Source organism: Pseudorca crassidens, chromosome 12 (assembly GCF_039906515.1).
Source record: "Pseudorca crassidens isolate mPseCra1 chromosome 12, mPseCra1.hap1, whole genome shotgun sequence".
In the NCBI taxonomy this organism is placed as follows: domain Eukaryota; kingdom Metazoa; phylum Chordata; class Mammalia; order Artiodactyla; family Delphinidae; genus Pseudorca; species Pseudorca crassidens.
This window is the reverse complement of record NC_090307.1, coordinates 25,300,137-25,323,491: the sequence shown is the minus strand read 5'-3', so window position 1 is coordinate 25,323,491 and position 23,355 is coordinate 25,300,137. Positions and strand designations below refer to the sequence as shown.

The 23,355-nt window shown below is 48.1% G+C and overlaps 2 protein-coding genes across 8 annotated transcripts in view; one reads left to right on the top strand and one right to left on the bottom strand.

Annotated features, from left to right (window-relative positions):
- Nucleotides 1-23,355, top strand: part of CTIF (cap binding complex dependent translation initiation factor) — a 313,070-nt gene that overhangs the window by 74,842 nt on the left and 214,873 nt on the right. For 6 of the 7 annotated variants that reach the window (XM_067699148.1, XM_067699143.1, XM_067699146.1 and 3 more), the window contains exon 3: nt 20,609-20,680. The exons of the other annotated variant lie outside the window; for it this stretch is intronic. In XM_067699148.1, the coding sequence (XP_067555249.1) occupies nt 20,609-20,680 (72 nt within the window). The remainder of the gene's footprint in view (nt 1-20,608; nt 20,681-23,355) is intronic. 7 annotated transcript variants of the gene reach the window in all.
- Nucleotides 2,477-10,600, bottom strand: LOC137203301 (uncharacterized). Its single transcript, XM_067699142.1, is given in 3 exon segments — nt 2,477-5,407; nt 5,410-8,633; nt 8,635-10,600. Coding segments are annotated over 3 exon segments (4,428 nt in total). The 5' UTR covers nt 9,786-10,600; the 3' UTR covers nt 2,477-5,354.

Genomic DNA, 23,355 nt, shown 5'->3' with positions numbered 1-23,355 from the left:
GTGGTGGGGGTGAAGGTCAAGGAGATGGGTTTGAGATGGGAGGATAATACAGTGCAGGTCCTCCCTGTATTACAGGAGTTTTGCCGTAAAGGGGAGAGGCGTGTGGTTCTGGGGGAAGCGAGGTCACAACGGGAGCATTAACAATGAGCTGTGCGTTGATGGGAGCGGTCCAAGGCAGAGGGGCCGCTTCCTGGCGCAATGGCCTTGAATAGGTGAGAGGGCTTGGCCTTGGCTTGGGCCCTGTGGATGGGTGCGTGGGCCTAGCCTGATGTGTGCTGCCTGCCTCCCCCACTGAGTGGACTCTGGTGGCCTCCAGCAGGGCATCCCTCAAAATTTCCTTCAGGTGAAATGGGCTCTTGCAGGACAAGGGTCCCAGGAAGCTGTGCAGCTTCACCCCAGAGGAATGCTTTGTGAGTGATAGGATTTCTGTTCCCAGAGCAGCCATCGGGGAGAATTTTTGAAGGAGGGGCCCTCCCAGCGCCTCTGAGCCCCCTGTGGGGAGAGCTGAGCTTTCAGGATATAGAGCAGATGGGGCAGTGCCCTCAGTCTGGGCCCTGCACTCCCGGCTTCTGCTCCTGGGATTGGTTGGACCTAACCACGCTTGGATGTCCACATCTGGGTGGGCTGTTAAACAGATGTTGGCTTGAGGCAGAGTGTGGAAAACATTTGTACCATCTAGATGCATTCCTTAAACTTTCTGCATTCCCTGAGGTTCCCTGGGAGAATGCGAACACCTGGCAGGGTCCCAGGACCCGCCTGTGTGCAGGTGGCCGAGGGGGACATGTTTCAGTCCTGCTCCCACCAACTACCCTCCCCAACCCAAATACAGCTGGGGTCCAGACTCCAGGGGAGGGGGCAGCTGTGGCAACTCTAAGTAAGGCCAGGGTTAGATGTGTTATTATAACACACTTCTTTAAAAAAATACAATCTCTATTGACACAGCTTTACAGGAAATCTTTCTGCTAAAGCACTTTTGCTTGTTTTTATTTAATCTGATGAGTATTTTAAATGGAAGCCAAAGACAAAAACAAAAATAAAAAACCTCAGAGAATGTCCTGGGCTGCCTGTCTGTGGTGGTGTTTTGATGTTTCTGGGAGAGAAAATTGTTAAGAATCTTGGAAACCTTGAGAAAACTTGAGGGAGTGGAGAAGAATGTTGCTTTTCAGTGGGTGAGGTCATTTTTTAGGATCTGAGGGATGACAGTTGACACTCAGGAAGAAAATACCTCATGATGCTTGTGAAGTTGTGTTCTCCCCCACCCCTCCCCCATCAATAACTAGAAAGAAAAATGGATGGATGGATGGACGGATGGATGGATGGACGGATGGATGGGAGAGAGAGAGAGAAGAAACAGAGAGAGACAGAAAAGTGTCCTTTTTTTCCTACAAGAGTAACCAAGAGAATGTATGTTCTAAGTTTCCCAACATGTTTGGGTACCAATTTCAAATTACACCCTCACCCACACCCACACATTTCAAAAGTGCCTGTCCTCCAGTGGATTCCAAGTCCCCAGAAGCACATCATGAGAGCTGTCCTCACTCTGTCCTTGGGAGGAGGGGGATTATAGCCCTATTCTGCAGGAGAAAAGACTGAGACACAGAGATGGAAAATGGCCAAACCCCACTGCTTGGTGGTGGCTGAGCTGAGCCCTGGTGCCCACCCCTTCCCCACCTGCTTTTGGTTCCATGCTCGGTACAGGCTGTGACTAACAGGCTGTTGGGAAGTTAGTCTATTTTTCCCCCTGTGGAATGAGAGTTAGGATTCCAGATCTCATTGGCCATTAACCTTTTGTGGAAGAGACTGGGATGTTATATGTGGGGTAGTTTGGCACTTCTGATGTTAGTGGTTGGTTTGTGGATCATCAATGCAGTGTTCACAACTCTGGCTGCATGTTGGAATTGCTCTGGAGCTCGGACAGATCCCGCCCTAGAGTTGAGTGGAAGGGGGAGGGGCCTGGGCATTGGCATCTCATCCACCCCCACGTGACTCTGATGTCCTGCTCAGGTTGACGACCACAGCCACAGGTGGACTTGTCTGACTGCCTTCCTACCCCTCCATGTCCAGCTGCCTTCCCTTGGAAGGATAGAACGTAGGGCCATTGTAAAGAGTGGATACATTTAATGAAAGCGTGTTTTACACTGAATGCTTGTTTGCAAGTCAAATGAAGAGCCAGTGAGGGTGAAGAGAACTTCCTGTAGTTCTTTTTGATGCTCTCAGGCACTTGGAAGTCCTGGGTTTTGTCTCACGCACAGAGACCTTACAAGAGAGATGCGACCGTGCATATGTGTAGGATGGATTCAGATTGGCATGATGTCGCCTTCTCACAATGTTTTTCCTTCTCTTTCTTTTTACATTTTTCTTTACATTCTGCCTTGCTTGTTCACTGTTCCCTTGTTAGACCTGCGCGGTCTCCTAGGAGTTTCGACTCGCCCAGGAAACAACAAGAGTCGGAAGTCGATGCAAAACGCAAGAGGTTTATTGAAGGCTGGTGCACCGGGGTTCCTTGGTCCTCACGCAGGAGGTCGAAGAAGGAACCCTTTTGGGCGCGAATATGTCAGTTTTATAGGTTCCCACTTCCCCGTATGTAAATTATAGATTTGGTTGTGTTCTCCTGCTGATTGGTCCCGGCTTAGGCTCGGACCAGAGAGGGAACTTGTCCCCAGCTGCCTGATTGGTCTTTGACAGACACCTTTTTTACATTTTGTTATCTCCCCTCCTTCTCGGAAGGGGGCCGGACATCCTGGAAATTCACCCATTGTCTAAGAAGCCCCTATTGTCTGGAGAGTTCTTAATCATTAGCTGGAACAATGTCCCTCGAGTCCCACATTCCCCTCTTTTTCTTGTGACTATTGATTCCAATCATGGAATCTCAACCTTCTGTTCGTAAACTTTGATACTGTTGTCTTAACATTAGAACTTGTACAGTACTGATACGTTCTCTAATAAATGCTATCAAGCGGTTTAGAACACATGGTCCAAAAGTTAAAATCAACAATAAAACAATAAGAGGTCCCAACAGAGTAGAGATTAAGGTGGTAAACCAGGGGGACTTATCAAACCATGATTGAAACCATCCTTTTTCGTTCTCTCTCTCCCTTTGCCTTTTATCTAAGCGTTCCCTTAGTTTATCCATGGTTTTGGTAATGGTTCCTGAATGATCAATATAAAAGCAACATTCTTCTTTTAGAGCGGCGCATAATCCCCCTTCCTTAAGAAACAGCAAATCTAGGCTGCAACACCATTTCTGAAAGTGAGGTGAGTGATTCCTTTAGTTGAGTTATGGAACTTTCTAATGCTCGAAGGTCGATGTCTACAGCCTGTCTTAAACTTGCATAATACTGGGGTTGTTGTATGAGGGCTGTGGTTCCTGTTCCTATCCCGGCAGATATTCCTAGTCCTAGAAGGACAGCCAATGTGAGGGTTACAGGTTCTCTTTTGTTTTTTGTTTTTCCTACATATTCATCTAAAAAGGATGAGTCTGAATGGTAGATAAGTCTAGGGACTAATTGCACTAACACACAAAAGTCAGCTGAAGTATTAAGAACCTCTAAAGAGACACAAGGGGTGAGCCCCGTGTTACATGTCCACCATCCATCTTGAGGAGGTACAAGATATCCTGAGCCTGAAGGGAGGCTAAAATCATGACAAAGGTGTCTACGGGACTGGGGAGGTGTTCCTATACAAGTACCATTTCCAAAAACCGAGGACAGGGTTAATTTACTGTTCCCTTCTTGCTTCCATCGACATTGGTCTGAGGAGGTAGAATTAGTATAGTTGGAGCTATATCCTATAGCATCATAATAAGGGGGAGGGGCAGCATAGCAAAGCCAACATGATTTTGTAGCCTCTGGGTCTGTAGCATTGAGAACCGTAAAGGCTGCCTGCACCAAAGAAAGCATCCTATCCTGAGGAGTCCCAGGCTTAACTGTGGGTTCTTTGGATCCAGAGGTTTCATTAGCCTCATTCTTTGTTGATGTAGTTGAAGGGGCCGGGGGAAGCAAAGGGGGGCCAAGTATGGGATTTGGGCCTATTGATATAGGAGCAGGAGTCTCAATCTTTAGCTTAAGGGTCATTAATATTCCTAAATCATATCCCCTCATGTAAAATCTAACGCCCCAAGAATGACCATTTATCCATTTTTTATCTCTTTTTCCGGGATTACTAAAGGAAATTTTAAGGGGATGACACCATCCTGAACATTTACTCCGGTGTCCGGTATCCTCATTATGAGAATAATTAGCCGTTACAGTAATAAAATCCCAAGTTGAGGTGGGTTTCCAATTAGTATCCCCGGTAGTTTCACATCCCCAGCTTTTGCAATAAAAGTTTTCAGTTCCACCACATTTATAATTCAGAGATCAAGGGCGGTGGAACCCGGGGCATACGTAGAAAGTGAGGATACCAAGCATCATTCTTTTGCCTGCATTTTTGCAACCCGGCCCAAACCAATCAGTTTCCGAAACTTTGGAAGGGGCAGTGTTCATATCATGAGAATCTTCTGTATCCCAATAAGGTGCTCCTATAGCCAATTTACAAACATCAGGAAAAAGATCTGGCCACCAGGTCCAGGGGGGTGCAGTATGACTAATGGACCAGGTTACATCTCCAGTCTGAGAAATTACCTGCCAAGTTAAACGTTGGGGGAGGTGAGGGCTAAAATCACTTACAGTCAGTAAAGGCAGTAAAACCAAAATTATAAGTCTTAGCTTCGTAGAAGCTTGAGTTTGAGCGGGTTGTCGGTTCTTTGGGCCCGCCATCCTGATGATGCCGTCGCTGGTGCAGCCTTCACATGTGAAGCATGGATCCAGGCAGCGATGCCGTCCACTTTTATGGCCGTTGGGGTGGTGAGGAGGACGGTGTATGGTCCTTTCCATCGAGGTTCCAACGTCTGGGTTCGATGCCGACGGACGTATACGGAGTCTCCGACTTGGAAAGGATGAGTTTCTCCCGGTGTTCCCGGTTGGTAGGCCTTGGCGAGTTGGGACCATATTTCTTTCTGGACCAATTGGAGTCCCAGTAGCCTAGCATATAAGTCAGTGTTATTTTGACAATCAGGTTTTATTTCTTTTCCTAAAGTGAGGAGGGGAGGCGGGGCACCATATAATATTTCAAAAGGAGTAAGATGGTATCGGGAAGGTGTATTTCTAACCCGGAATAGGGCCAAAGGAAGGAGCACCGTCCAATCGGTACCGCCAGTCTCCAAGGACAATTTAGTTAGGGTCTCTTTTAGAGTCCTATTCATTCTTTCTACCTGACCTAAACTTTGGGGTCTATAGGCACAATGTAATTTCCAATCAGTCCCCAAATATCTGGCCACATCCTGACTTACCTGGGCGACGAAGGCTGGACCATTATCAGACCCTATTACCTTTGATGCTCCAAATCGAGGAAAAATTTCTTCTAAAATCTTCTTGGCTACTACAGCAGCTGTTTCTTTCTTTGTTGGGAAAGCCTCTATCCATCCTGAAAAAGTGTCTACAAAAACTAAAAGGTATTTATTACCGTACCTTCCAGGACGCACTTCGGTAAAGTCCACTTCCCAGTAAGTTCCTGGGCGGTCCCCCCTGAGTCTCTTTCCAGTTTCAAGTTTCCCTTTGTGAGCATTTACCTGTTGACATGGGACGCATTCCTGCACAATTTGTTCAGCTAATTTTGTCATTCCAGGGGTTTCGTACCCGGCTTTTTGTAACAAGGCTACCATCTTTTTAGTCCCCAAATGTGTCCATCTGTGCATCTGTTGTAACATGGATTCTGCTTGCTGAGGGGACAAAGTTCCTTTTGTTGTGGCCGGGATGATTTCTTCATCGCGGCCTGGTTTTTCAGGAACTTTATCTGACAGTCCTAAAATGACTTCTCCCGATGCTATTTCTTGGGCCACTTGGTCAGTCATATTATTTCCCCTAATTATTGGGGTATTTCCTTTTTGATGTCCAGGGCAGTGGATGATACTGACTTTAGTAGGAAGCATGAGTGCAGTCAACAAAGCCACGATTTCGTCTTTGTTTTTAATTTCTTTGCCACCTGAAGTTAGTAGCCCTCTCTGTTGGTAAATGGCACCGTGGATATGAGCGGTAGCAAACGCATATCTACTGTCTGTGTAGGTGTTTACTTTTTTATTCTCTGCCATCTCTAATGCCCTCGTCAGGGCAATTAATTCAGCTCGTTGGGCTGAGGTCCCTTGTGGTAGCGCCGCTGCCCATATGACTTGTTTTCCGTCTACTATGGCTGCCCCAGTTCGACGCTTACCTTCCTCCAGGAAACTGCCCCCATCCGTGAACCAGGTGAAATCAGCATCAGGGAGGGGCAGGTCCATCAGATCTGGCCTACTGCCGTGTGCTGCGGCTAGTACTTCCTGACAATCATGTATGATGGTGGAGCCTTCCAAGTCAGGATCAGGTAGCAAGGTGGCTGGATTGAGTCCTGTGGCTGGAGCAAACTTGATGCGATCTGAGTTTAGCAACAGGGTTTGGTAATGAGTCATCCTGGCATTAGTTAGCCACCTATCCGGTGGTTGACGGACTACATTTTCCAGGGCATGAGGAGCTGTTATCGTTAGATTTTGTCCTAAAGTTAGTTTGTCAGCATCTTTGACTAGAACGGCCACTGCAGCGATTATCTTTAAACAGGTGGGCCATCCTGATGCCACAGGGTCCAATTTTTTTGACAAATAAGCAACTGGGCGATTCCAGGGACCCAATTTCTGAGTCAATACTCCTTTTGCAATGCCCTTATTTTCGGCCACATATAAATGAAAAGGTTTGGTTACATCTGGCAGTCCTAGGGCTGGAGCTGAAAGTAAAGCTCGTTTGATTTGGTCAAAAGCCCGTTGTTCCTTATCGCCCCAAACGAAAGGAGTGCTGTTTTTGGTTAGGGGGTACAATGGGGCTGCCAGCTCAGCAAACCCTGGAATCCATAGTCTACAGAATCCGGCCGTCCCCAAAAATTCTCTAACCTGCCTGGCGTTTTGGGGAGCCGGAATTTGGGCCACCGTATCCTTTCTGCTCTCCGTGAGCCATCTTTGCCCCCCTTTTAATAGATACCCCAGGTAACTGACCTGTTGTTGGCATATTTGTGCTTTCTTGGCTGAGGCTCTATATCCCAGGGTTCCAAGTTCCGTTAACAGTTTTTCAGTACCCTTGATACAATCTTCTTGGGTCTCAGCAGCTAATAAAATATCATCAACGTACTGGAGTAATGTTACCTGGGGATTTGATTCTCTATATAATGCCAAATCCTGATGGAGGGCTTCATCAAAGATGGTCGGGGAGTTCTTAAATCCCTGAGGTAGCCGTGTCCATGTCAGCTGACCAGACATTCCCGATGTTGGATCTTTCCATTCGAAGGCAAAGTAGGGTTGGCTCAGGGGAGAGAGTCTTAAACAGAAAAAAGCATCTTTAAGGTCCAAAACAGTATACCACATATGTTGAGGTGGAAGAGTGCTCAGGAGGTTGTAAGGGTTTGGAACTGTGGGGTGGAAGTCTGCCACCCGTTTGTTTACCTCTCGTAGATCCTGCACTGGCCGATAATCATTTGTTCCTGGTTTCTTTACCGGCAGGAGAGGGGTGTTCCATGCTGATTGACATCTTATTAAGATGCCCAAGTCTAGTAGCCTCTGTATATGGGGACGGATACCGTCTTTGGCTTCTCTACTCATGGGGTATTGACGGACCGTTATTGGGGTGGCAGTTGCCTTGAGTTCCACTAGCACCGGGGGCCGATTTTTGGCCATCCCCATTCCGGCAGTTTCTGCCCAGGCTTGAGGGAACCGAGTTACCCAATCAGTAACATTAACTCGTGAGGATGAAGGCTGCTCATATAATTTATATTCATCTTCTAATTTCATAGTCAATATTTGAAGTAACCTTCCCTTATTATCAGTTATGGTGGGACCTTCTGGCTGAAAGTGGATTTGAGCCCCTACTTTGGAGAGTAAATCTCTTCCCAGCAAAGGATAGGGGCATTCCGGAATAATCAAAAATGAATGGGTTACTCGTCCAATCCCAAGATCTACTGTCCTTCGTGTGGTCCATGAATATTGTTTATTCCCAGTGGCTCCTTGTACCCATGACCTTTTAGCTGAGATAGGACCTTTTGAGTGGAGAAGGACGGAGTGCTGGGCTCCGGTATCTACCAAAAATTGAACAGGTTCCCCCTCCACTTTAAGAGTTACCCGGGGCTCGGGGAGAGGGTTCGAGCCCTGACTTTCCTAGTCTTCTTTCAATGTTAAGATTTTGTTTTTGGTTGGCCTTCCTCCATTCTTTTTCTTAGGGCATTCTCTCGCCCAATGTCCTTTTTCTTTACAGTAGGCACATTGGTCCTTGTCTAATGGCCGCCTTCTGTCTGCCATTCGCCCTTCCTGCCTATTTCTATCCCCTATATTTCTTCCTCCAACCACAGTGGCCAGTATCTTACTTAAATTCCTCTCCTGTCTCTTATCCCGTCTTATTTCATGGGCTTCCTGCTCTTTCTGCTTTCTTTCTTCCTTCTCTTCCTCTGTTTCTCTTTTGTTATATACTTTATCTGCCTCTTTTACTAACTCCTGAAGCGAAAATCCCTGCAAGCCATCTAGCCTCTGTAATTTCTTCTTAATATCAGGGGCCGCTTGATCTATGAAAGCCATTGCTATAGTAGCCCTGTCCCTCCGAAGTTGGATCATAAGGGGTAAAGCGTCTAAAGGCTTCCATTAAACGTTCCAGGAACACAGTTGGCGATTCCTGGGGCCCCTGAGTTACTTCCCTTACCTTAGCCAAATTAGTGGGCCGTCTGGCCGCTCCATGGAGACCCGCCACCAGAGCCTGGCGATACATTTTCAGGCTCTCCCTACCTTCCGGGGCATTGAAATCCCAGTTTGGCCTGACGAGTGGGAAACCAGTATCAATCTCGTTAGGCAGCTGGGTAGGTTGCCCATTGGCGCCTAATACATTTTTTCTGACTTCTAAAAGAACCCGTTGCCTCTCCTCAGTTGTTAGGAGAGTCTGGAGCAGCTGCTGACAATCATCCCATGTGGGCTGGTGGGAGAAAACAAGAGATTCTATTAAAGCGGTAAGGGCCTGTGGATTTTCGGAAAAAGTTGGGTTATGCATTTTCCAATTATAAAGATCTGCAGAGGAAAAGGGCCAATATTGGAGAGGTCTATTCCCTTGGCCATCGGGGGGGCCATATTCTCTAAGAGGTAGGGCAGTGGAGTCCGGGGAGATAGCCCTCCAGCTCCTAGTGCCCACTGAGGGACCCCTTTCTTCTTCCATCATGGATGGTTCCCTTGGTGCCGAGGGCAGTGGAGCTGGGGGTCCTCTAGGTGGTAGGGGATTCGGGGCCGGAGGATAAGGGGGTGGGGAATCCAAAAGCAGCAAATCGGACTGCGGGTCAGGATAAATCGCCTTCGGTAGATCCGGGGCGTCGGGTAGCTTCTCCGTGTTGGGGTTTTTCTTTAAGGCTAATATCTCCGATGCTGCTGATGTATGCGCGGACGTACCTGTTGAGGAAACAAAGGGCCGGACCCACAGAGGTGGGGAGAGAATTAAATCTTCCCAGACCAAGACATATGGTACTTGGTCTGGATGTCCGTGGGGATCTATATTAAATATCTTAGACTTCAGCAGCTTAATCTTGTCTAATAAAAAGGATCCTTCGGGGGGCCATCCTATCTGAAATGTTGGCCATTCAGAGGCACACAAAGTCTGCCACTTTCCTTTCTTTACCTCTACCGAAAAATTATGGGCTCTGGCCCGAACTTCGGTCCAATAGCTTAGGGTAAGGGAAAGAGGAGTCGTCATAGTTTGTCCCATTGTCGTCCGTCAGAGAAGAAGAATAGACCACAATACAGAAACAGTTAAAACTCCACGAAACACATATACGTATGGGCCACCGCGAGCTCGCTTCAAAACCGAAACTTCTTCAGATGGCAGTTATCACCAAGGGAACTGCCGAAACCGAGTGAAGGGGAGACAGAGTTTGCCTCTCCTTCCAGATGAGCCACTAGGGCGTCCCCTAGGGCTCATGGACGCCGGCTATTAGCACGTCTGCCTAGCCAGAGGTCCGATACAGATTCCATAATAAGCCGATTCTTACGGCTTTCCTCCGATAATGGCCCACAAAGAACAAGGGACAAACAGACAATCAAGCTCGAGCTTACCTGGTACCTCCAACTCCCGATGTTCTTGTGGTCCGGGGCGAGTGGAATCCCGGACGAGCCCCCAAATGTTAGACCTGCGCGGTCTCCTAGGAGTTTAGACTCGCCCAGGAAACAACAAGCGTCGGAAGTCGATGCAAAACGCAAGAGGTTTATTGAAGGCCGGTGCACCGGGGTTCCTTGGTCCTCACGCAGGAGGTCGAAGAAGGAACCCTTTTGGGCGCGAATATGTCAGTTTTATAGGTTCCCACTTCCCCGTATGTAAATTATAGATTTGGTTGTGTTCTCCTGCTGATTGGTCCCGGCTTAGGCTCGGACCAGAGAGGGAACTTGTCCCCAGCTGCCTGATTGGTCTTTGACAGACACCTTTTTTACATTTTGTTATCTCCCCTCCTTCTCGGAAGGGGGCCGGACATCCTGGAAATTCACCCATTGTCTAAGAAGCCCCTATTGTCTGGAGAGTTCTTAATCATTAGCTGGAACAATGTCCCTCGAGTCCCACACCCTCATCTCTCTTTTATCCCATTCCCTCACTTCCTCCTGTCCTTTGAATCCTTTTTCCCTGTCATCTTTGCTCATAGGAGGAAGCTATCAATGGTGGACCGCCTATGAAAGGCTTAACAGAAGTGAGTTTAAGGGGACCTGTGGGGTGTGAATGTGGGGACTCATTCTTCTCCTTATTTAAAAAAAATTATTTTTAATGACACAAGTACTGTATGCATAAATTCTCATGGTACATAAGAATTCAAATGTTGATTAGTTACGTCCTCATTCCACTGTCTCACCCTACCTCCCACTGGAATGATGAGTTAACCTCCTCACCTTTTCAGTGCTTTTACGTGTGTGTTTGTGTGTGTGTGTGTGTGTGTATGTAAAATACGACTTACAGAAATACATTATTTCACAATCATATATCGTGGCTGGTGAATATGTTGTTCAGTAACTCACCTTTTCCCCGTAGCTGTATGCCCTGGGGACTCCTCCAGGCTTGTACAGCTGCTGTGTTCTGTTTAATGGCTGCACAATTGCCCATAGTATGGACGTCCCATTGTTCAACCATTTAGCTATTGCCGGGCATTTGGATTATTTCCAGATTTTCCCCTGGGAATACAAGCTATTTCAGTGAATACTTCTGAACATGCCTCATCCTGCACATATAAAACTGTTTCCTTAGGTGGACGCTGAGAAGTAGAATCAGTTTTAATAGCTGTTGCCAAATTGCTCTCCAAACACCTGTTGCATTATTCACAGGACCGCCAGTGTATTGGGACAAATGGTCTTTTGTCACTTTAATTTGCATTTCCTCAATTTTTAGTGAGCTTGAGCACTTTTTAATCTGATTACCAGCCATTTTTTAAATAGGTTAAATTTTTATTTTACTTTTAAAGCAACAATTGGAAAAACAGAGACAATCAGAGAACAGAGAAAGAAGCCCACCGTAATTTTGTTTTTTAAAGGAAGAATTTTTCTTTTTTTAATGTTTTTAGCTCTTTATTTATTTTTTAAATTTTATTTATTTATTTTATTTATTTTTGGCTGCGTTGGGTCTTCGTTGCTGTGCACGGGCCTTCTCTCTAGTTGCGGCGAGCGGGGGCTACTCTTCGTTGTGGAGCGTGGGCTTCTCACTGCGGTGGCTTCTCTCCTTGCGGAGCACAGGCTCTAGGTGTACAGGCTCAGTAGTTGTGGCGCGCGGGCTCTAGAGCACAGGCTCAGCAGTTGTGATGTATGGGCTTAGTTGCTCCACGGCATGTGGGATCTTCCCAGATCAGGGCTCAAACCCATGGCCCCTGCATTGGGAGGCGGATTCTTAACCGCTGCGCCACCAGGGAAGTCCCCACCATAATTTTATGATAAAAACTAGTGTAATTTTTGTGTATTATTTTTTCTTAATACACCTTTCAAGAGTTGAACTTCTAGCATACATGTCACTTTTGGCTTGCTCGTTTATTTAGCATGGTTTCCTACACATTATTTGGTGGTTTTTGCATAAAGTATAATTGTTTAAACCTGCCAGTTACTGTTGGCTAAATAGTGAAATATAATTATAGCTAAGAATGGTTAATTCAGGCCCCATTCTAGGCTCTGGGATAAAGTCATGAATAGAATGGACCGTAATCCCTGTCCTCCTAGCTCTTACTTTCAGTTGGAGAAAGACAGGTGATAGACAAAGAAGAAAATAGATGTTAGAAGGTGATACACATGAAGGAGGCAAGAAGGGGCGGGGTGCTGGGCTGTCTGAAAGGTTTACTTAAGACTTTTGAGCAAAGATTTGAAGAAGGTGAGAGTTGAGGTCGCTTAGGAACCAGCCTTCCCAGCAGAGGGGATGTTGAGGGCACAGCTCTGCTGTGGGAGTGTACCCCACTTTGATGAACAGCTTTGGGGCCAGTCTGGTGGGGAGCAAAGAGCCAGGTCTGTGGGGCCTCATTGGTGAGACGCCGGGAGGTTTTGAGCAGAGGAGGGACATGGTATCACTGGTTAAATTGGACCACTCTGGGTGCTGTGTGGAGAATAGGCTATAGCAAGGGGCGGGGTGGAAAGGAAGCAGGGGGACCAGGAAGTCCTTGGTTGGTCAGGGTCAGAGGTGATGGTGAATTGGAGCTGTGTGGCACCGTGGAGGTGGTGAGAAGTGGTCAGATTCTCATACTTTAAGGCACAGATAACATGATTTTCTAATGAATGACCTTGACAATAGCCTGAGCCTATGGAAGGACAGACTTTCCAGAAATGAGATGGAAGACCCTGGAAGAGCAGCATTGGGGGAGCAAAGGTCAAGAGTTCGGGTTTTGGATGTGAAAGGTTTAAGGTAGTATTGGATGTCTTAGCAGAGAGGTTGATCAAGCAGTTAGATGCACAAAGTGGCATTCAGAAGAGGGGAATGACCTGGAGAGTCACACCTGTAAATAGTAGCATGTGGGTGGCATTTTAAGCCCAAGGAGTGAGGGAGCTTAGACAAGAGGGTCAAAGATTGAGCTCTAAGAAGCTGGGGCCGGGGCTTCCCTGGTGGCGCAGTGGTTGAGAGTCCGCCTGCCGATGCAGGGGACGCGGGTTCGTGCCCCGGTCTGGGAGGATCCCACATGCCGTGGAGCGGCTAGGCCCATGAGCCATGGCCGCTGAGCCTGTGCGTCTGGAGCCTGTGCTCCGCAACGGGAGAGGCCACAACAGTGAGAGGCCCGCGTACCGCAAAAAAAAAAAAAAAAAAGGAAGTTGGGACCATGAGGAGGAGCTACCAAAGGACACGGAGGGGTGTCCGTGTAACTCATTTACTCTACGTCACAATGCTGTGAAGAAGATGCTGTTACTGTTGCCAGCATACATAGGAGGAAACAGAGGCACAGAGAGGTTGAATGTGCTGCCTAAGGTCACACAGGGCATATGTGGTCGGTGTGAGGTTTGAACCAAATGATCTTGCTCCAGGTGCCATACGCTTAACCTCTGCTCTGGCAGCTTTTGTCATTATCACAGCTTGGGGGAGGTAGTCTGAGGGAGGAAGAGACTTTCCCAAGGGACAGCGTAAGAGGCAGAGCAGGAATATGAACTCACGTTCGCTGCGTCGAGAGCTCAGGCTCCTGATCACCGCGTTAAGCTGCCTCCACAGCAGGGAAGGTGTGTGGGTTTCTTGTTAGTTAGTTAGTTTGTCTTAAGATCGGAGCAAGAAGCCTTTCTCCCTCTCTCAAATCTCAGCCTTTGGGCAGCATCCCCTCCCCGTCACACACAAGGTTTTCCTGGAGTATCACTGTGGAGGAGAGCGTGAGCTGCCAGCCCGTCTCTGCTCCCACCTCCTCTGTTCCCCCTCTCCTGGTCAGTAAGCCCTTGTGCCAGCCCAGAGGAAGCAGTCGAACAAGCTCCTGACTTTGAGAAGCTCCCATCTGGAGGCTGTCCCCATCTCCTCTCAGGCCCTTCGCCGGGAAAAGAGGACGTTGGGTGAGAGCAGTGGTTCCCACTAGACCTTCGAATCGCCCCCCTGGGGGGTCCTGGCACCCTCTTGATTAATAAGCCGTGGATAAGATGGCTTTTTAAATAATTTTTCACTTTGAAATAATTTCAGATGTACATAAAAATTATAATAATAGGACAAAGGATTCCTGCATATCCTTCACCCAGATTCTCCAGTGTTAATATCTTACCACATTTATATTTTTTCTCTCATCTCTCAATAGATAGATAGATAGATCAATTGATCAATAGATTCTGTACAGAGAGAGATTTCCCCTTTATCTCTAAACACTTCACTGTGCGTTTCCTAAGAACAAGGACATTCTCTCTCTTTTTTTTAAATGGTATTTTATTTATTTATTTATTATTTATTTTTAACATCTTTATTGGAATAGAATTGCTTTACAATGGTGTGTTCGTTTCTGCTTTATAACAAAGTGAATCCGTTATGGACAGATGAATGGATAAAGAAGATGTGGCACATATATACAACGGAATATTACTCCCCCATAAAAAGAACATTCTCTTATAATTACAGTATAGGAAATAAACATTGATACAGTACAATTATTTAATCTATAGACCTTTTATTTCACCAGTTTTCTCAATAATATCCTTTAGAGCAAAAGTTAAAAAAAAATTCTAGGTTCCTCAAAAAATTAAACATAGAATTACTGTATGATCCAGCAATTCTACTGCCGGGTATACACCCAAAGGAACTGAAAGCAAGGGCGTGACCTGATACCTGTACAGCATGTTCATAGCAACATTATTCACAATAGCCAAAAGGTGGAAGCAACCCCAATGTCCATCAGTGGACGATTGGATGGACAAAATGTGGTCCATACATAGAGGAATATTACTGAGGCTTAAAATAAAGGAAATCCTGGCACGTGCTACAACATGGATGAACCTTGAGGACTTTATGCCAAGAGAAATAGACCAGACACAAAAGGACAAGTACTGTATGATCTCACTTCTATGAGGCATGTAGAAGAGTCAAATTCATAGAGAATGAAAGCAGAATGGTTGGTATCAGGGACTTGGAGGAGGGGGGATGGGGAGTTAGTGTTTGAGGGGGACAGTTTCAGTCTGGGATGAAAAAGTGCTGCGGACGGATGGAGCTGGAGTACTGGATGGTGGCGGTGGTTGTACAGCAGTGTGAATGTACTTCATGACACTGAACAGTACACTTAAAAATATTTAAAATGGTAATTTTGTATAGTTTACTACAATAAAAAATTTCTGGTTCAACATCTAACGCAAGACTATACGTCACATTGAGTTTCCAACATTTTGACTGGCTCTTTGAATTAATACCTATTTATCCCCTTTACTCATTCTGCTACTTTTTGGCTGTGTGACCCTGGCTCAGTTACTTAACCATGCTATGCCTCAAATTCCATATTTGCAAAGTGGGGGTAATACATGGGCCTTGGGATCTATGTGGAGTAAATGTTAATGTAAGTAGCAGGCTTAGAATAGTGCCTGGATTAAATGAAATCTTTATATTTTCTGGGGATGAGTCCTTTGTTACACATGTTGCAAGTGGCTTCTTACTTGTCTTTAATTGTGTTTGTGATTTCTTTTGTCACACAAAATTTTAGACTTTGATGGAGTTTAAAACTTGTATCTTGGATTTTAACCAACTTGGAATGTGTTGTGCATGGTACTGGGAGGCAGATTCTAGGGTCATTTTTTCCTTGCTGGCTCGCTAGTTGTCTCAGTCCCTGTGTTTATTGATGGTCTCTCCTTTCCCCTGATGTGAAACACTGTCCTTATCACATACTAAGTTCCCATTTGCACATCTGTTTGTTTATGGGTTTGGTTTTATCAGTTGATCTCTTCCTCTCCTCTTGTGCTGATTCAGCCTGACGGTGTGGCTCTGGCCTTGATACACTTTGATGTCTGGAGTGACGAGCCCCGGGGACTTCAGACACCACCGGAGGGGGACGTTTATCCTTAGCACGTTCAGCCGCCCCCAGCCTGGGGCTTTTCCCTTTTCGCTCATCCTCCCTCAGCTTTCAGTGACTTCCTCTGTCCTCCATCAAGTCTGCTCCAAAAATACTGTCCATCCTGGGGTGCAAATGACTGATAATAAGATTTTAGTTCTTTTAGCATGAAGTATTTAAAGTGTACCGATAGAAGCAGAGAATAATAGAATAAGCATCTGTTTTGAGTACAGACTAAACATCTGTACTCCCGTTTATTAAACCTTAACCCTGTGCCATCTTTGTTTCATCTTTTTAAATTAAGAAATAAATCATAGCAGTTATGGTGAAGACCCAAAACCACTCTTGTGACTTCCATGTTCGTTGTTCCCATACATACAGATTTCCCACTTTTCCTGCCTCTTTGTGTTCAACGACCTTTTCAGGAGAGGTCCCCCCAGAGAACTTGCTCCCAGCTGTAAACCCTTCACCTCAAAGGAGAAATGCCCTGGCTGAACCAGGCATAGGGGCAGGGCCGAGGAGAGTGTTCCCCAAGGGGGCACTTCTCTTGTTCTGGAATCATCTCATACAGATAAGGACGGTTCCCGGAAGGTCTGTGTCTGGAGACTTTTCTAGGCGGTGGCTCAGAAAAGGCAAAGGGGAGGGAGGTGGTGGTGGCTGCAGCCTAAGAAGAAAGAAGAGCGTGGGCAGCAGAATCCCAGCAGCGGGGAGGAGCTTTGAACGGGGAAGGGAGCGCTCCCGGGGGCTTGTAGGGTCAGGCAGCAGCAGAGAGCGGATGTGGCTGGGGGGTTGGATGCCACACGGGCCCAGTGGTACAACTTCCTGGGAGAACTGCGATGACTCACATTTAATTCCTCCCTGGGGGTCAGGAAAGCAGGACCCAGCTGGACCACACTCCCTCCCCCAAAAGCTTTCCCTGGGGGCCATGGCTGGGTCTGTGGGGTGGGTTTCTGTGGACTTTACTATCTTGCTAGCTTTCCTAAACACATCAGCCCTCTGCTCACTGCTTAACTGTATGATGCTCTCAGAGCCACTTCTTCATTTCTGTCTCTGCCTGCTCTCCCAGTGGAAACCTGGATGTTGGACTCTAGCTTCCCAACCAGTGGGTTCCCCACACCCACACTCCGGGCCAGTTCAGCCTGTTCTAGCACAGCTCTGATGACGCCCTCCCCTAACAGAAGCCTTCGGACTCTTTCCACCCAGGAAGAGTCTCTGACCGCTTAGCGGGAGAGTCCTGCTTGCTGCCCTCTGCCCCTGAGCTGGCCAGTGTTCCCCTGCCATGTCCACACTCGGGCTCACTCTTCTCCAGGGATCCGGGCTCCACTGCTTTCCTTCCCTAGGGAATCCCTCCGAGAGCACACTGTCCCTTCTCAGCCTCGCCCTCCCCCTCCCCGCGTTACTGTTACTGCACATCTCACCTCCCCTCCCCGTGAAGGGAGTGCTGGTAGCAGGTCCCACACCAAAGGCGCTCAGGAAGGTTGGCCAGCGTAAAGTTAAGGATGACCTTTGACAAAGCAGAGCAGTCTCATCGGAGCTTGGAATCGCTCTGGGAAAGCCTAGCCAGGGGGCTGAGGTGGCACGTGGCTGTCACAAAGCCTCGGCTGCCCCTCTGTGCCCGCCTGTCAGGAGCAGCCAGCGTGGCACCCCATCCCCGCCCTGCCAGGGACCACGCGGGGACCACGCTGACCCCAGGAGGAGGTGTGCCCACCCTCGAGTCACCTCTGTGCGAGACGTCAAGTCAGCGGTATGCAGCTGGGGTTGAAGTGTTTGGGATGCCCCACTGGAGGAAGCCTTCTCTGCAAGGCTGTCCTGAGACGGGACGAGAAGTGCAGGATCTAGTTCTCTCCGGGCCGGTAGTCACTGCGTGCCTTGACCATCCTCCCCACTGTCAGCCAGCCTCCAACCAGGAAAGGAGAAGCCACTCAAGTATAGAAAGCAGTAAAGCAGAGGGATTGTTTTCATAGTAGTTCAAATAGTTTACAGATATATATATATAAACACATATATACATATGTGGATTACTTTTTTTTTTTTTGGCTGTGCCACGCGGTGTATAAAATCTTAGTTCCCTGACCAGGGATCCAACCTGCACCCCCTTCAGTGGAAGCACAGAGTCTTAACCACTGGACCACCAGGGAAGTCCCTGGATTGCTTTTTATTTTGAAGTTACTTTTGACTCATAGCAGAGGTGCAAAAATAGTACAGGGTGTTCCCATGTACCTGTCCCCTAATATGAATATCTTACATAACCGTAGTACAATGATCAGAACTAAGAAATTAACATTGGTACAATGAGACTTTATTTGAATATCACCAGTTTATCTACTAATGTCCTTTTTCTGTTCCAAGATTCAAATTTGCATCTAATTGTCATGCTTTCTTATTCTCCTCCAACCTGTGACACTCCCGTGGTCTTTTCTTATCCCTACAACCTTGACACTTTTGAAGAGTATTGGTCATTTATTTTCTGGAAAGTTCATCAGTTTGGGTTGCCCGATATTCTCTCACGATCATATTGAGATCGTGCATTTTTGGCAAGAACACCTCAGGAGTGACATGGCCCTTCTCAGGGCATTACGCTGGGAAGTCCACGGTGGTAATATGTTTTATTACAGGTAATATTATCCTTGATCACTTGGTTTAAGGTGGTATCTGATAGATTTCTCATTTTTCCCTTTTCTTCTCCTATAATTTAATAAATACCTTTGCAGAGATGCTTTGAGACTACAAATATCCAGACAGAGGGAATTTAACCCAGGGAGTTGGTTACCCAGATAATAAAAGAGCTGAGAAACTAAACAGCCACAAGGAGCCATTAGCACCTCTAGGCCTGAGGCACAAAGGGAGGAGATGGTATTGCCAAAGCCCAGCGTTAGGGGTCGTGCACAGAGGGCCCATCTGGTGAGGCTGGAGCCTTGAAGGAGACCCAGTCATTGCTGGTAATGCTGCCTGAAGCATAGAGAGATGGGGAGAAACACCGCGGCTTCTCTCTCTTCCTGTCTCCCGTTGGCCCAGCCCAGCTGGAACCCAGCTGAGTCTGCAGGGTTCAGCCCCTCTGCAGTACAGAGCCGGGATGGGCAAGAAGTGGCTCTGAGGGCACACTCTCTTGGGACTGGTACCTTGCCTTTGCCAATTCCTTCGAACTGAACTGTGCTGTCCAATAGGGCAGCCACTAGCCACATGTAGCTCTTGAGCCCTTGAAATTGACCTGCTTTAAGCAGATTTCAAAACCTTAGTATGGAGAGAAGTATGTAAAATATCTCATTGATCATTTTTATATCAATTACCTATTGAGATAAACATATATTGAGATAAATAAAATGCATTATTAAGTTTAATTTTTCTTTTTTCTTCTTTAAATCTGGGTACTAGATCATTTAAAATTATGTCTGCGGTTCCTATTCGTTGGCCAGCACTGCTGTAGAGTACACTTGTACCAGCCTGTATCATCGGCGTTGTAATAAAATGTCTTTCCTATACAAAGGTCATGCCCTTGACCCACAGTCGGGGGAGGGTGTGTCTAGCCAAGGTTTCACAAATCCAGGACGGTGATGGCTTTGAGCCATCCACACTCACGCACAGTTTTGACCAAGTGTGTCAAACAGAGAGAGACTGGGCTCCTCTGCTTTTTATGAATCATACAGGTGTAGGTCCAGATCAATGTTCACCGTGAGCTGGAGAGCCACGTAACATTTAACACAATAATAAAAGCACCACCATATATATAGATAACACATTACCGTGGAAGAGCTGTACTCTTACTACTACTTTATATATAGATTTTGTGTAGCTTACAAAGTCCCTTCATTTCAACCTTGCAGAGTCACCCAGCCTTGCTGTCCCCATTTTATAGATGACAAATGAAGCCTGGGAGATTACATGGATTTCAGTGGCTCTCAAACTTCTGGTGCATCCCTTGGAAAGCTTGTCAAAATGGAGAAGACAGTTGCTGCCCTCAGCGAGTGATTCAGTGGGTGGAGATTAGGACCCAGAGACCCCCTACGTGGCAGGGTTTGAGGACCGTTACACTGGTAGTTGTCGTATCACACTTCGGGGCACATGAGGCCCCTGAGGTCGGTGGTGGGACTGGGCTTCTGATGGCCAGTCTGGGACTCTTCCCGATGCCATGCTCTCCTGTCAGTCCACAGGTCCACCGTACTTTGGGGCTGGGTGTACGGTGTGATCCACACATACATGCCTCTCCTCTAGCTCCAGCCTTGACACTGTAGGGGGCTAGTGGGCTGAAGAGTGGTTAGGTGGTCAGACATGGTGCTGGTTTCTCAAAACTCATATTTACCCTCTGTGTTGTCCGGTTGGCTTTGGAAGGTAGCTGCTCTTCATCACTTCGGGGGGCTTAGGTGGTAGGAAATGAGTTTGCCTTCCCCACACATACGCCAAAGGGCCACCTCCATGTGGCACTGGGAGATGCCAAGTGGGACCTGCTGGTACAGAAAGATTTGGCTTCGAAAACGGCTGAGCAGGATTTCCTACTGGCTCTACTGCAGCAGGGCGGGACCGTGCCTGGGGGACCAGGGCAGAGTGAAGATGAGCCTGTGTGTCCAGCCATCACTGACCACTCCTTTCTTCCCTGCAGTGGACGGCGGACTGCAGTGATCAGCTGGACTGCAGCTACTCCTTCTCCCGAGGGCGAGCCCCCCTGCAGCAGGTAGGGAGCCAGCTCCGTGCTCCATCTGGGGGTCATCGAGGTCTTGTCTGTCTGGGTTCCTGGGCTGTTCACCGTGGTGCTCCTGAGAGGTGGTGATGTGGGAGTGCGGGAAATGGGACAGGGGAGGGTGCAGTCTGCCCCCTGCAAAGTTCTCCCTGAATATGCAGCCCACAGTGAAGCCCTCCCTGCCCAGAACACATAGATTCATAAGATTTATTTTTAGTAGCAGCATTATTTATAATAACAAACATCTGTAAACAACTACTGATCCGTTGAGAGGAGAATAGACAAATGATACGTGATATATCCTTACAAGGTACTGTAATACAGCAATAAAGTGAGTGATCTGTGATACATCCTTGCGGTGGAATATCATACAGCAGTAAAATGAGTGAACTGGAGGTTCGCGCATCAGCGATGATGATGGGTCCCAGGGTTTTGGTGGGGTGGGGGCGCACTCTGGAGATCGCTTCTGCTCCAGGTCTGCAGAGGACTGGAAGGGGCAGGCTGTGGGTGTGAGGGAAGCCAACCAGCTTCCTGGGACCAGGCTGGAGTCCGCTGCTTCTCCCCCTGCTGCTTCCCTGTGAGGTCCTGAGGGGGCGCCTGTGCGGGTCGTGTGGCCCGGAGGGAAGGAGGCAGCTGCTCCTCGAGAGCCGTCCCTGGTGACCCCCAGGTCCCGTACATCCTCTGGTTGTCGAGCTGTTCTTGCTGATACCTCATCCCACCTGTGGGAGATGGTGGGATCAGAGACCGAAAACTCCGTCTATCCCCAACCCGCAGTCCAGCCTCCCCCTGCACCTGTCCAGAGAGATGAGGGAGGCTTTATGGGCTTCCGCAGTAACTTGCTCCCAGTTCCAAAGCACCTGTGTTGACACATCGCCTGGCCCCACTTGCTTGTGTCTGACTTCGGTCCATGGTGCTGATGAAACCAACTCTTCTCTATTCTTTCGTGAGGGAAGGTGGGCCGTGGCCTCAGTTCCAGATCTTTCTTAGGCTGTAGGGCTTTGCTATACCATGGGGGGGTGGTGTCGGGGCAGCTGCCCTGGACAGTTCTGTCACATGACGAGATGCTTGTGTGTGTGTTTCGTTGATTCTTAAGTAGGTGGCCATGATAAAGCCAGGGTGGGGTGCTCTGCCACAAACCTGGTGACAGTTCTCTGTGTCCTCAGCTTCCTCATACAAAAACCAGGAGACTCGGCGGCCTCTGAGGATCCTTCTAGCTTCTCCATGCCATTTACAGACAGGGAAGTTGGGGTCCATGGAGGTGTCATGAGCTGACCAAGCTGGGACTTGAACCCAGGTCTTTGCCTGTCCCGTCCCCTCATCGGCCCTTTACCTTGTCTTCCTGTAGTAGGTAGCCTTCTGTGGAGGTCTTTTGTCCTCACCACTAGACTGCTGGTGCTTGGTCATGGACTCCGTTTATACGCCCTAAACCCCTCCAGCTCTTGGCTGAAGGCCTGACACATCAGGGGCACTGTCACCAGTGTCTGCCAATCATCTGGGGTTTCCTACATGAAGATTCTCTTAACATTTCAGCAGCAAAGGTGGACTTGGATTTGGGGACTCAAAAATCAGAGAGAGAGCTTCAGGGAAGGGTTGAAAGTCTTGGATGGGGACATAAGAGGCTGGTAAATGAGAGACTGAAAAAACAGCTCTCTGTTAATTTAGTCAGTAGATGTCTGGTTCTGGAATCGTTCAGAGTCTTCCTTTTTGTTCTCACTCCTTTATCTTCTTTTCTGGGTCCCCTCTCCCCACCCTTTCTCTCTGGTCCCATTTTCCCATCACTCTGGACAGGTTTCCAGGGGGATGAGATTGACGTATCCTCCCACTTGCTTCTCATCTGCCTGCCTCACTCTGAGCTGTCCTTTCACAGCTGGTTTCACCCCCTGGAGGAGGGTGGGTGGGGTGTTGGCCAGGGCCGGGGGCTTGTGGGAAGGGGTACCCTGGCACCATGAAGACCAGCTGACCCCGACTCCCGTCTTAGAAGCAGCTGAACAGTTGGCTTGGGGTAAGCAGGGGCTGAATGAAATGCAAAACGAAATGCAACTGAACTTAAAGAAGAAATTGTAAAAGGCTCCTGTTAGGTCCTTTCTTGGCAGGTGGAACTGAGCATAAGTCCATTATAGGGGACGAGCCCCAGGAAGGGTGAGGCGGGCTCTCAGGATGTAAACCCGCTTTACTTCCCTGATGTGCCCGGAACACGAGGGCTTCATAGTAGGGGTTTCCTACAGGCCATGGGGCCATTGGCACTCCCACCTCCCCCGTGTAGTCTGTCTGATCGTCTCAGAGGGAGGAAGGGGGAGACATCTGCTTCCAAGAAGCGGAAGAGTAGCCGGGGCACCGAGGGACAGCCACGGCCTCAGCCCCACGGCCTCAGCCCCACGTGCCACGTGCCTTGTGTGTTCTGGATTCAGAGCCCGTGGTGTCCCCACACGGCGAGCCAGCTGGGGGAAGCGGGAAGGCTGCTCCGCCTGAGTCCTGGTGAGGTCACACCCTGTGCCGTGAGAAGCTGCTTAGAGCCGGGGAAAGCTCAGCGGGCCCAAGAGTTCAGGGTGTTTGCGGAGGGAGTTTTCATAGATTCCTCTGCTGGGGAGTGTTTGTAGTGGCCTGGAGCATGGCCCCTGAAGGGCAAGAAGATAATGTGTAAAAGAATGCCCAGTGCAGGGCAGGAGACA